This window comes from Periplaneta americana, chromosome 8 (assembly GCF_040183065.1).
Source record: "Periplaneta americana isolate PAMFEO1 chromosome 8, P.americana_PAMFEO1_priV1, whole genome shotgun sequence".
Taxonomy (NCBI): Eukaryota; Metazoa; Arthropoda; class Insecta; order Blattodea; family Blattidae; genus Periplaneta; species Periplaneta americana.
The window spans coordinates 49,920,968-49,936,049 of NC_091124.1; the positions used below are offsets into that span (position 1 = coordinate 49,920,968).

The window sequence follows — 15,082 nt, forward strand, 5'->3', positions numbered from 1 at the left end:
TAGTTACCAGTCCATCGTGCTCTGGAGTGAACAAGGCTCTGAAATCAGCTACAAGGGTCGGTCTGTTTTTTTTTTTTGCCACTACTGTACATTCCTTGTATTTCTTGTATACTGCTATTGCCAATGTCAACTGCAGTTCATAATATTTATTTGTCATTGTTTCTTATGTTGACTTTAACACTTGTTTAAAACTTAAAAGTTTCTTACTTAAAACGTTAAAAGTGTTATGATTTAAAGCGGTAATAAATGTACCTTATGAGAGACAGACTGATCCCATTTCAACACTGGTGTGGTGCTAACTTCAGCGTCTTTCAAACTACTGCTGCTCCAGCTGATCTTGATTTCCGGCATTTGCGTTCGTCAATTGTAGGTGTGGGGGTGTGTTGCTCTTATGGTGGGGGTGGTTGGTTGTGTGTCATGTATCATGATATCGAATAATGTATGAGTACTGAATTGTAATTGTGTTGTGGGTGTGTTATTGTGTGCTTGTATATATATTTTGTATTGTCCTAATATGTTTAACTGTGAACTTTTTGGTGTGATGTGTATTTTTTCCATACCTGTTTCTATGTTATTGTAGTCGTGATTGTTGCTGTTAATATGTTCTGCATAATTTGATGTGATGTACAGTTTAGTTATAGCACTTATAGCTTTAATGTGTTCATCAAATCACATCAAATTACGCAGAACATATTACCAACAACAATCACGACTACAATAACATAGAAACAGATAAGGAAATACTACACATCACACCAAAAAGTTCACAGTTAAATATATTAGAACAAAACGAAATATAAAAGCACACAATAACAAACCCACAGCATATAATTAATACATAATTACAATTCAATATGAATACATTATTCGATATCATAATACACGACACACAAACCACTGCCACCACCAACTGACCAATGCAAACTCCGAAAATCAAGACCAGCTGGAGCAGCAGTAGTTCGAAAGATGTTGAAGACAACACTACACCGGTGTTGGAACAGGATCCATCTATTATAAGGTACATTACCTCTTTAAATCATAATACTTTTAACGTTTTATCTAAGAAAGTTTTAAATTTATTTTGTAATTAAGAAACCATGTTTGTCGCTTTTGTGCCACAGTTTTAGTTTACAAACAAAAAAGAACAAACATGAAATACGTTTCTGATAGATATTCTATAAACTAGAAATATACAATTATAGGCATTCATTTAGTAAAATGAGTTACACTTACCAATAGCAAACACGTGAGGTGGCATAACACCTAGAGATTTTCCCTGATAGCTCTTGATTGTCATGGAAGAATACAAGTCTCGGATTTCGAAGTACGGATTCACAGCTATTAAAATATTGGCTACATATGTCTGCAAAAGAAGAATTATAAATGTCAGCAGTTTAATAATTACCTAATTATTTTTTTAATAAATGTCACCAGGTTGTCTTTCGACATTTCTGGTTTTTCTCTCCTGGCAATGTCATGCATGTAACTCACTTCAGAGGTTGGTGTGCCTGGGAGGCAGTTACGTCGATGATATGAAGGATGACTACGTATGATTATGTGATGCCAGGAGAGGTCTTAAATATAAACTTAACCTAAATTTCAGACCATGGACGAACACAGAAACAAATCCATTTAAGGAAAAATTCCTGTGCTCCAAGCGGGAATCGAATCTGGGACCTCATAAACTGTAGCCAGAAGCTCTGACTCGTCATTACCTAAATATACAGTAAATTAATGGAAACTTCTCAATCCACAGAAAATAAACAATTACTTACATAAATCTTGTCTTTATCATACCGAGTGCGAATGTTATTCAAGAGGGTTGCAGGGTTGAGATACATTAAGGCACCTGAAACATAAAGAACATACTTACTTACTGGCTTTTAAGGAACCCGGAGGTTCATTGCCACCCTCACATAAGCCCGCCATTGGTCCCTATCCTGAGCAAGATTAATCCAGTTTCTACCATCATATCCTACCTCCCTCAAATCCATTTTAATATTATCTTCCCATCTACGTCTCGGCCTCCCCAAAGGTCTTTTTCCCTCAGGCCTCCCAACTAACACTCTATATGCATTTCTGTACTCTTGATAATTAAATTTTTTGATGTGGCAAAGTTGACTAACCTAACTCCATTGTCATTACTACACATAAAGAACATAAATCAACAAAATGAATTTGAGTAGGCCTACTGTGAAAATGCTGTTACCGAAAAAAATTATTTAGAAACTGTTACGAAAACTCATTTTAGTATGGGATATCGATATGTGATTTTACCATGTTGTCTACTGTTCCCCAACCAGGAGATCAACCGTGAAAGGAATGTGCTTACTATTGCGTCATTTATTGGAACGAAGTAGATAAATAATATTATCGTTATAACGTCAGTTTAAAAACCATGCGCTCTCCTGCATATGTTATTTCCTGTATGAAGAAATTAAAAGACCAGGAGATTAACTGTGATCTAATTTTGTAACTAGGGTAGTATCAATATGTCTGTATCAATGTTATGGTTTGTGCTGTGAGAGTTAACCAATAGAGATAAGAGTACCCACGTGTGTGACCTTATGACATCTTATGACATCAACATTCATTCACAGCATCACCGCGCTCCCCTTCATTCCCTGGAGACTTTCTCGTGGTTGGAGTACAGTAGCCTATCTGTCCACATATAATTAGATTTTCTCGTAAACTATTGGACGGACTTCGTATATACAAAGGATACTCTGGAGTTAAATATCGATTTTGGACTTGGTTCTTTTTTTTTTTTTTTTTTTTTTTTGGTGTCTTTGAAATGACTTCTGACGATGTATAAAAGGAGTCATACCAAATTAGAGTTGTAAATGTATTAAAAAGAAGGTTTTTTAAATGCCTGTTACTTTTATTTGCAGATGTAAAGTAGAACATTTTAAGTGAATATTAAAATTGAAATTAATTATCTATAATGCAACTTTCTATATGAAAAAAAAATAATAGTACTTTGAATTGTTTATAGTACCTGACTTTACAACATGTCCAAAGTACATATATTTCGGTTAATATTATCTTCAAAAACTGACTTAACCCCCAATGTTTATTTAAAAAAAACTTTAATATGAAGCAGCATTCCTTTGCAGAACGAAAATGATAAGAAAGGTAATGGCAATCATGTGGAATTCGTGGAAATGAAAAAATTTATATAAATAATTTTTTTGCATGTACAAATTTGTCATACTGAAATCAATTCACTTTCTCTTAACGTGAAGTTACTTGTGAAGGAAATGGGTTTGTATTTTTACATTCTAATTATACAACTAGAATAAGTGTACTGTATGCTTACAGTTGTCATCAAAATCAGTTTTATCATGTTGTTCCGCATAATATACGCGTTCCAGGTTGCACGTGAGCCTTGAGTGTTTGGATTCAACAGGGAGAATTGTTGCTTCTCCATCATGTCCTATATCTTGAATTGTCCCCAGAATAAACCCTTCAACAGGGTCCGGGACCCACACTTTCTGTCTTTCCATCATCTAGTCCACTTTTCCTGAAATAAAAAATATATATATTTACAATCATAATATTGTTGTAGATGATACAGTACTTAGTTAGAGACAATTACTACATATTAATATTGTCAGATTAAGTTGCCTATAATGCATTTCTTTATCTGGTCTTACATAAAAAAACAAAGGAAAGGAAAGGTATGGATGGATTGTGAAGATGGCAAAAAAAGATGAAGGCCACTGTGACGAAGATGAGGATGACTTAATAAAAGTATCAATTTTCTAAAACTGTGATATTTATCATATTAATACAGTAGTAGATCTAAAAGCCATAATATGGTGTGATATTAGGCCTATTATTTATTATTGATTAATATTTATGTGCTGTCAAGCAGTAAGCAAGCTAATATTACATTACTACAATAATAATAATAATAATAATAATAATAATAATAATAATAATAATAATAATAATAATAATAATAATAATAATAATAATAATAACAATAATAATAATAATAACAATAATAATAATAATAACAATAATAATAATAATAATAATAATAATAATAATAATAATAATTACACCTCTGTGGTGTAGGAGTCAGCATGCTGGTCTCTTACGCAGAGAGCCCGGGTTCGATTCCCGGTCGGGTTGAATTTCCTAGTTGAGGTTTTTCAGGGTTTTCCCTCAACCGTAAGGCAAATGCCAGGAAATTCGGGCCACAACATCCTTGAATATCACCGGCCTCCATCACCGAAATCATATTCATAACAAATCAGTAATACATATACAGTCGCCATCTAGTTCACAACAATTTATAAACGCAGTCTTAACAATAGTACATAGGCCTTCCGATTTCACTCAAAGATTAACTCGCGATATGACCAAAGAGTATAAATAACAGCGAAAAAAAAAAAATACCAACAATAACAACAATAATAATAATAACAATAATACTAATAATAACAATAATAATAAGTACTTGTCAATATTTTACAATTACGCAAGATTTAAATTTATAAATTAAACGGATAAAATTTATAAAATTTTATGCTGTACGAGATGCCAGCTTACATCTGAAGACGGGGAAAGAGATTTAGAATTTCTGTTGTAGAAAAGTTTGTGATTTCTCATATCTTTCGCAAGAACACAAAAGCTAAATTTGGTTAGCAAAGATTCACAGGTTATAGGCCTATTACCATCAGAGACCTTGAATAAAAATGGGAAATAAAAATCTTGGCGTCTGGAATATAAACTGTGACATTAGAAATTATCACAATTTTCCTCGTAACTATTGTTGGAGTCATTGGGTAGAAATCTATACGCATAACGATATCTATAAATTTTATTAGCGTTGGATACTTTCCAGTTTAGTCGCGCCAGTTGAATTTCAAGACTACAGATGTGTAGTCAAGTTTGGATTACACTAATGCACAAGTATTAAAAGTGACTCAGGCGTAGAGAATGAATGAATTATTGGCCGTATTAGACCCTAAAACAACCAACAATAATCAGTTTGTGGAGATTTAATAACTTCGTCTTCGTGCCCTGTCTCTCTCTCTTTATAAAAACAAGAATTATAATAGTAACAATAATATTATATTCTTATTAGCCTATATTATTGTAATATATTATGAGAAAAATTAAACAGTTTTTACTCAAGAAGTGTCAGATATTTTCTGGAGTATAGATGAAGCTTCCATACATAATAAATACTGTGAACTTTATAAATAGCCATTTGTAATGCGAGTAATTATTGCCAGAGGCGTATATCGATCCGGAGTTGCGCTAAAACATGGGTTCGATTCCCGATTGGACTCATTACATGGTTGGGTTTTTCCGAGGCTTTCCTCAACCATAAAGCGAATGTCAAAAATTTTCGGTCTCATCTCGCCAAATACAATCTTGCTATCAGCAATCACATCTGCGCTAAATAACAAAGTAGTTGATATAGCGTCGTTAAATAACCAACAAAAATAAACATACAATGATACGGTAACAGCTAGCAAAACGATTCAAATTCTTATATATTCGAGATTATTTTTTGTCTATAAAATCTCGAACCAAACTTAAAAAACTGATGGAAGGTTGCATCACATGGTACTCTAAGTGATGTTATATTCAACGGAAAGAGACGAAACAGTCATTAATATTCCCCATTACCTCCCTGTCCATTGTCTTGGAAGAACTACTGCCTGTCATAATACAGGAATTGAATATGTTAACACATCTTTCTTCAAGCACGACCTGCATCTAAAAATCTCACAGGAAGTGGGCTGTAAGAGGATCTTTAAATGTTTACAAATGCTGTAGTCCATCTCCGAAGTGGATGAAGATGTTTGGCAATACTCAATATGCAGTGTATTATTAAGAAGCAATGATTTACAGACTTAAGTTTCTTGCCTACAATGCTCATGTCGCGTAGTAACTCTATTATATTCATATTTTTCATTTTACTCTAAAGATAGATTGGTGACAGACTTATCTGTATTTGCTTCAGGCGCGGATATACAGTAGTGGCAAAAAAACCGGACCAATGGAATAATCGAAGTCCCCGAAATGAGCCACTGCGCATGCCACGCCCGCATCCACAAGATAGCGAGTAATCTATTGAAATTGTTGTAGTTTCGACTTCTGACATAGCCCATTTCGAAAGTCATTAGAAAATGAGCTGGTAAAATTCATGTTCTGAGAATAATAAGTTAATTAAGTAGTAAAATATCGCTGCAATCGAAAAGTATGGGGAATAAATTTGAATAAGGAACAAAAAAAAGTTTCCTTCCCAGACAGGATTCGAATCACGAAAGTCATAGAGCGTATTCCGAATCTCACCGGTGAGCAATCCGATGGCTCACGGTGTTCCGAATTCCACCGATGACGTCATTGATGCTCCACCGGTGTCGCACCGGTGCCATCAGCTTGCAGTCTCCATCAGCCGCCATCAGTGAATCTGATTGGTTCTTGTATAGGGCGGGTATTAGCAGACGAATGACATCGTGCACTGTTGTGTCATGGCGGTGTGTTCTGCTTTAGTACTGCTGTATTGTTTGTAATGAGCACAACGTAAAAACTATGTTAATGGCTTATAAGCGAACATCTCAACGGACCAGTTATTACTACCGGTTCAAGAAATAAGTTGTTTATGATCTCTTTTCTTTGAACGAGATGGCAGTACGGAAATTTCGCAAAATTTTGCTAGCGTAGCACAGATAACAACTTACACAGCCATCGATCCTTCCAGCAGTTTTGTTCCTATTCCGCTGCAGCGTGACGTCATTGTTGTCCACCGGTCCGGTGAGATTCGGAATACGCTGTTAGTTACCAGTCTATCGTGCTGTGGAGTGAACAAGGCTCTGAAATCAGCTACAAGGGTCGGTCCGGTTTTTTTTTGCCACTATTGTACGTCACTTCAAGTTGAAGTATCATAAGAAATGGAATTGCGATCTGAAATTATCCTTAAGATTCCGAAGCGCACAAAACAAAATTCGAGGCCTCGGATTAATTTGCATTAACGCGCTCCCTTACTAAGTTTAGTGCCTAATTGCTTAAAATAGTGCGTAGGGGGTACACAGATGATTGGCGAAAAAGCGAAGAGCTTGCCTCACGCCCACCTCCCTCGGTGTCACATCTGGCGCTCCTGAAGCGTGACGCTGTGCGGGAAGAATCGTGCGTACGGACGGACAAGCTGCACAGACGTGACTCGCCGCTCCCCGTTACGTGACCTCAGACTTGCCCGCCGCGCCGATCTGTCTTAGGACGCAACGTAGCATTTCGAAAACTCGCCAGTTCTTGTGGTCAATGGAGTGAACGAAACAAAAGTGAAAAGCAAGAAAAATATCATCACAATAATAATAATAATAATAATAATAATAATAATAATAATAATCATCATCATCATCATCATCATCATCATCATAGCATCATCGTCGTCGCTGAGCTCCTTAGCCATGTGGGCACCACAGCGCACATAATAAATAGTTAAATAAATTATTATTTATTGTATTTAATGCAATGAGCATCGAGAGCGTTGCTATAGACGAGGTGTTCTCAACCTTTTGAAGACTGTGAGCACAGTCCACACGTTATACTAATAAGGGAAGTATCACACCCTGCATACCGATACTTGCCTCGAAACTTTAGTGACATAACCGATGTGCTACGAGAAGACCACGTGCCAAATTTTAGCTGCCTGTTTTCACTGCAAGGCCCCGAAATCGAAGCTGGAATCCTTCTGTGGTCAGACGATAAAGCAACGCAGCTGGACATCCCTGTCTCATTGGCGAGCAGAGTGGAGTGCGCTTGTGAAATGGAGTAAACTCTGTCGCGTCGAAGCATAAACAAGCGACAGAAGTGACTCGATTGATTGAATGTTGAAGATATTCTCGCCGAAGTTTCACATAGGGACACCATACTTAAATTTCAATCCTTTATCCATTTTCAATTTTCATCTCCACGATTCCGGGATATAATAAGATAATCTTGGTTTGCAAGCAGATACACCACAAAACGACCTCCTGAATTTGTAGTACCCGTGAATTATTGTCTTGAAACGATGAAAAAACAATGTGGCCAAAAAGAATTGTGTTCTATGGGATGTGTCGTTATATTTTTCGTGTGCTTCTTCCATAAATATGTTTCCCGAAGACGAAACAATATTCTTACGGAAATAACTCGTGGCGAACTCAAATAGATTAATCGAATTTACGTCTTGCTCAGTGGAACTCATTGCAACAATTCTCCTTTCTTACACAACCCTCAACATCGTACTAGATACTTTAACCCTGTAGCCATCCGCTTGTATTACTGGCTTTGATTCACATGCTTCTGTTCGCTGCTGGTTGCCACCCGTTCCACTGGCTTGCACACAGAAAGGGCTGTCCATTCCAACCTGTAGCGACTAGTATCCACTTCCCTATTGCTTATATGCATAATTCCGGGGTTTATTTCGGGGCCTTGCAGTGAAAACAGGCAGTTAATATTTTGCATATGGTCTTCTCGCAGCACATCGGTTATGTCGCCAAAGTTTCGAGGCAAGTTTCGGCATGCAGGGTGTGATACTTCCCTTGTAAGTGAACGAGCACCATGAAATAGAGTAGGTTTTTATTAGGGTTATATGAACACATAAACTACGTAAATAAATAAATAAATAAATAAATAAATAAATAAATAAATATAATTTTAAAACACTCATACAGGGTAATGATATCCTTGAACTTGATTTTTTTTTAATTTATTTATTTTATGTCGCTTTAACTTAGGAAGTCATATCGCGACTACTTGAATGTTATTCAGAATTTCAGTGATGTCCAAGGAGAGGTCGCTTGGTACTTACACGTAAATAGTCCTGCATATGTGAATTAATTATTCGTGATAGTGATTGAGTTACTACAACAATTAATCTGAATTCTCAGATGCAAAAACCGTGATAATACAAGGGAGTAACAAGTTCAGTGCGGGCCACGCCTTCGTGGGGTATTTAAAGAGCGCAGCCTTTTAAAGATGGCGTAATTAATGACACAAGCGCCGTAGGGTTCTAAATTCTGCCAAGAGCCACCGGCGTAGCTCTGTCAGCTAAGGCGCTTGCCTGCCGATCCGGAGTTGCGTTCGGAAGCGGGTTCGATTCCCGCTTGGGCTGATTACCTGGTTGGGTTTTTTCCGATGTTTTCTCCAACCGTAAGGCAAATGTCAGGTAATCTATGGCGAATCCTCGGCCTTATCTCGCTATCACCAATCCCATCGACGATAAATAACCTCGTAGTTGATATAGCGTCGTTAAATAATCAAGTTAAAAAAAACTCTGCCAAAGTGTAAAATAGGCTTCATTACTTCATTTTCTACAAAAAACAAAAAATTCAATTTTTCACCAAAAATTACGAAATTTTCACCCGTCTCCTACCTTAAACTTATTAAACATGAGACTGACAGACAGACTACAGCGTGTTCGTAATGCATGCGTTCGATTTATTTGCAACGTCCGTACATCTGACCGTATCACATCTTCACTAAATATGCTGTCCTGGGTCCTCCTCAAAGAGCGAAGAACTATTCATTCTCTCACTTTACTCTTCAATATTCTTCAAACCTCTAACCCTAGCTACCTAGCTTCTCGTTTTCAACATTTGTCCTCATATCACGAAATAGATACTCGCTCACAACACCATATCACACTCTTCATTCCTAAACACAGAACATCCTTCTACTCTTCATCTTTCACCGTCTCTGCAGCTCATCTCTGGAACTCTCTACCACAACATGTCAGAGACTGTCGGACATTGTCTAGTTTCAAAAATAAATTAAAATTGCACTTTTTGAATTAGATTCCTTTCACTTATAAGCCCTTTTCTCTGCCATAGTTTTGTAAAAATATAAGCTATATATTTCCTTTTCCTTCCTTTCCCCTTTTTGTTCTCTTTATCAGACGATGAATTTATTATCATAGCCTTTTTATCGTGAATTTTATTTAATTTTCATATCTCTTTTCTTTTTTATTATTATTTTATTACATTCCATTTTGATATATTCTTCCTTACGTTTTTCCATATTAACCATTTGTACTAAACGAGTTGCTTTTACTATATTCAAAAACGGGCTCTCAAGTGTTGTCGGAAAAATTCACCATTAAAATGGGACACACTCAAGGACAGGAGAACGCGAATTCGATTATGCGCACTGTTCAAAACATACAGAGATAGCCTGCCTGGAGAGAAATAAAAAATACGTTGCAACCGCCAAATTACTCTTCAAGGAACGACCACTCATATAAATTGAGGGAAAGAAGACAGAGGACGGACACTGGAAAGTTTTCTTTTCTCAATCGTACTATAAGGGATTGGAATGCTTTACCTGCAGACTTACTAAAGGCTTTACCAACAACCAAAAACATATTTAAAAATAGGCTTAAGGACTTTACTAATAGACGATAATTATACACAGTATGTAAAGAATGTAAATGATATTTTGTTATTGAAGTGTTGTATCAGTGAAGAATTATGTTGTGTCAGTGAAGTGTGTTGTGTCAGTAAAGTGTGTTGTGTCAGTGAAATGTGTTCCTGTCAGGGAAGCTTTATAGTTTATAGTGGCAGTGCAAAGTATTTGAACAGTGAAATGTTTTTGAAGTGTTAGTGAAATCAGGATAGAATCAGTGAAATGTGTCGTAGTTCCAGTGCAGTGAGTGAGTTGACAGCGAAATGGTGTAATGTGGAAAGGTACTTGTGCAGATATAAACATATCATACTCGTGAGTTTTAGTTCGAACTTAGATTTAAGATACAAATTAGAATTATTTTAAATGTTATTTTAAGTGATCGTGCTTCATTTAATTTAAGATATTCCCTATTATTATTATTATTATTATTATTATTATTATTATTATTATTATTATTATTATTATTATAATAAATTATTGTTAGTATTAATTATTTGTATTAATTATTGGTATTATTATTAAGTGTAATTTAATTAACAAGTTTATTATTGTCATTATTGAGTGTAATTAATTACCACTGCCACCGGGTATATACCCATTGCAGTGTGAATACATACATACATACATACATACATACATACATACATACATACATACATACATACATATTCCAATGTATTTTACTTTCTTTTTTTTCTATTATGGTATTATTTTCATGTTGTTTAGTGTCGATTTTATTATGCTATTATTATTATATTATTATTATTATTATTATTATTATTATTATTATTATTATTATTATTATTATTATTTATATATATATATAAATTTTGTAATATGTTAGTATTCTGTTCTCTAACTTTTTGTTAAATTTTAACTGCTTGTATACTTTGTGACCTGGTAGAGTGTAAGAGAAGGCCCTATGGCCTTAACTCTGCCAGTATAAATAAAGAATTATTACATTAAAATGGCAAAACGACGGTTAGTAGAAATAATAATCGAAACTTAGCGAAAGTAAAATACGATGAGCCAGACAGACGTAATGTTCAAATTAACAGACTCAAGAATGCTGTAAACTTGTACCTTCGTCAAGCTATAAGTTGATATAAACATTTCTCTTTATAACAGTACTTTCTTTGTACAGGATTACGCATAACAAGGCTTGCTTTGGCACTCCGGATGACTTGGCACTAACCACGCGCAGCTGATAGATAGCACTGCAACACGTAGCTCCCATGCGGCTCTTCGACCTTACTATACTTGTATCTACTGCAGTTCTTCAGTTCTGTTAACAGTTTGCCTGCACGACACGTTCACATTCATTAATCCCAATTCTCCTGTCCGAGAGAAGAGGACGGCCGTATGACAAGTTAAAAAGTCACTGTCATCGTCAAACATCCATCCAACCACCACCACCACCACCACCACCACCACCACCACCACCACCACCACCACCACCACCACCACCACGTTTCTGGTGACGTTTTTAAATTTTCATGAAAAATAAAGTATCCTACTTATGGTTAAAAATATGACCGTAATTTCATTATTTTTTTTTTCACCATGTAAATGTCATACACTCATGCAGTGTAGGGGAGAAGTGGGTACAGTAAGACTTTTTTATTACTGTAGATGGTAAATTTTGATGTTGAGATGCTGGTAACAGTGGAGTTGTATGTTGCATGAGTAAAGTAACAGTATTTTCATACTCGATTTTATTCTAGTTATAAAGGTGAGTAATGAAAAAATAATTCGTAATTTTTCACTCTAGAAGTAAAATTTTGGCTTGTGTTTAATGAAGATTATATTGGATATACAAATGAGATATAAATATGAATGTTTTGTTAAATACTATGGTATTTGAGATTATGTTTGGCAAAGTTTCGTCTTTCTTGTTTTAATTTTGAAATGATGGCGTCATTTTTAAATGAACTATGCGTGAAGGGAACAGTGAGACATGCCATTGAAGGGTACAGTGAGACGTCTCACTGTTCCCATGTACCAATGATTTGCAAAAACAAACTGTAATTATATTACATTTACCAGAAACTATCATCAAAAATGAACATACTAGTAACCAATTTAGGAACTGTAGCTTAAAATAATGGATACATTACATTTTAATGGTTTCACAAATAAAAAATTATTCACAAAATTTAAGAAAATGTTACAAAAATAATAAAGAATTACATTAAATTCTTATAATCATAAGCTTTGTTGTCACCAAAAATTAATTTCATTTTTTCACAAAAGTTTGAAATGTCCTGGAAAATTCACTTTTCCAAATGTTCCAGATGTTTCAATGGTTTCGATGTCAGACATCAAAATGATTCTAAATAAGCCTACAGAATATGTCAAGAGAAAGAGACAGCAAGTTTTTGTTTTCTTTTGAAATAAATGTAAATCATTTCAATGTCCGTTAATAGACACTGTACCCTCCTGAATAGGGACAGTGAGACATTTGCATTTTTTTTTTGACAAGCACGTATTGTATATTATGTCCTTCATCTATTAACATTTCTGTTCATGTATTATTATACTCCATGTTTTAATGTCTATATATAATTTATTTCAAGAAATAGTCTGCCCAGGCATCCTGGGTTGCCAAAAACACAGAATAACACACATATAAGAATAGTAATGATTACAGTAAGATAGATGAGTCAAATTGAAATGTGAACTAGGAACTTAAGTTTAAGAAATAATAAATTTGTACATATATTTGTAACAATCACACACTAACGAATAGAAAGGGGGGGGGGGTATTATGATATTCCGTATAAATGATTTTTCAGAATTGCCACAGACCCTTTAATGGTTGAAGTAATTATTTTTGGAATGATGTCATGGATTCCAAATGTTTTGATAGTGTTTACAGTTGATCGTGGGATGGTGCCCCTCGCTCCGATCATTAAACCATGTACTTCCCAGGTGCCTTCCATCTGATATTTTTCTCGAAAATACGGAATAGTAGGCTCATAAATTTGTTGTTTTTCTTTGTTGACCTCGGATGGTTGGGTCTGGCTCATCTCAAATCTAACAGTTGGGTCCAGTATAAAGCCTTTACTATTAGTCTTGTCTAGAGCCACGATGTCCGCTCTTTTAATTCCGCCGCCTTCAGACGCAACGCAGTGCACCTCTTCATGGACCTCGAAGGATTTGTTTCTAAGGGCTTGTGCTATTAGTTTTCGGATGTTATGATGGCGTGAATTTCTCAGGAGTTCTCCATGCTGACAGGATCCTAGGACGTGTGCTAAGGTTTCAATCTCGTTGCAGTATCTGCAACGGAAACCGTCCAAGGATCTCCCATGAAGACTTCTCACTGGTGCTACGTTAGCATTCATCTTAATTGCGTCCCGCCATTCAGAGGAAGACAGACCCTCCTTAGAAAAAATCCATTTATTTCCGGGAGTATATTCTTGAAATAAAATAACACCTTTTCCTTTATGTGGAAGCGCACACCATTTGTCGTACTCTTGTTTCCTAAGATTTTGTCGTAGTTTATGGACATTGATGTTACTTATATCCAGATCTTCAGGTGGAATTTTTAACTTCCTGGAACATACTTTCTTTTCTGCTGCTATGTTCCTTGTAGAAACGACAAGAGGATTCGAGGTTCTCAATAATGTGTTGCAAATATTGAGATGCTGTAAATATGCTTCCCATTGAGCTTTGAAAAGGCTGAGACCCTTATATTTACGTTCGGTGTACAACATCGCGTCGGGCGTGTCTCCTGGCAAACATAAAATTTCCTTCACCGAACTTTTAATTAACTTATCCACATCTTCGAGAAACCGGTCAGAAAGCTAGTGAAGGGGAGCATTTTGAAGAGGATAAACAAGTATAGGCCGAATATACATATTTAAAACATTTTTTGTTCTGGTTTCAGAAGATAAGTAGATGTTAAAGCTTGGATCTTATTATTTAAATTATTGATTACTTTGGCAATGTCAAACTTAATTTCATCAGAAAAATTAATCCCAAGGTATTTGATTCGTTCATCTCCATCAATACTATTAACAATTGATCCTCCAAGATTCAATGTCGTACTACTTAATTTTCCTTTCTCGATAACGATGGTTTGAGTTTTAGATTCATTTAGACTTAATCCGATCTGCTGTAATGACCGTTTTGTCATGGCAAATATTTCAGATGCAGCAATTGTATTTTAGCAACAAGTGCAATATCATCCGCAAATCCTAATGTTACTACATTATTTAGATCCGATACAAAGTCATATCCAAATTCTTCAGCCACACTAGGCTCAGATAATTCATAAAAAATGTGGTCTATGCTGAGATTAAAAAGCATTGGGGAAAGAGGAGCGCCTTGCATAACCCCTTGTTGAAACGGTATGGGTTTTGTTTTATGGATTCCAACCTCTATCCGGGTTTCATTTCCACACTGTAAATTTATAATTAAATCCTGTAATTTTTGGGGAAGGGCAGAATTGTGAATGACAGATTCCAAATGCCGATGTCCAACAGTATCATAAGCTTTATGCACATCAAGAAACAAGATGGTGACATCTTCTTTTTCGATTTTGGCCTTACGAAGAACTGAATTTAATATAGAGGCATTAATCTGTGCACCAGCAGTAGATACAAATCCTCGTTGGTTTTCATTAAATTCTACGTATTGTTGCATTCTTGAACAAAGACACCTCTCCAAA

The 15,082-nt window shown here is 35.5% G+C and overlaps 1 protein-coding gene and 1 long non-coding RNA gene across 4 annotated transcripts in view; one reads left to right on the plus strand and one right to left on the minus strand.

The window, feature by feature from the left end:
* The window catches only part of jar (Myosin heavy chain 95F jaguar), a 206,189-nt gene that overhangs the window by 74,594 nt on the left and 116,513 nt on the right, over positions 1-15,082 (minus strand). For all 3 annotated transcript variants that reach the window (XM_069832849.1, XM_069832848.1, XM_069832847.1), the window contains exons 2-4: positions 3,320-3,523; positions 1,776-1,849; positions 1,234-1,363 (exon numbers count right to left, since the gene is read on the minus strand). In XM_069832849.1, the coding sequence (XP_069688950.1) occupies positions 1,234-1,363; positions 1,776-1,849; positions 3,320-3,509 (394 nt within the window). In that variant the 5' untranslated portion in view covers positions 3,510-3,523. The remainder of the gene's footprint in view (positions 1-1,233; positions 1,364-1,775; positions 1,850-3,319; positions 3,524-15,082) is intronic.
* LOC138704709 (uncharacterized) overlaps positions 1-15,082 on the plus strand; it is a 34,037-nt gene that overhangs the window by 5,911 nt on the left and 13,044 nt on the right. The gene's annotated exons all lie outside the window — the stretch shown is intronic.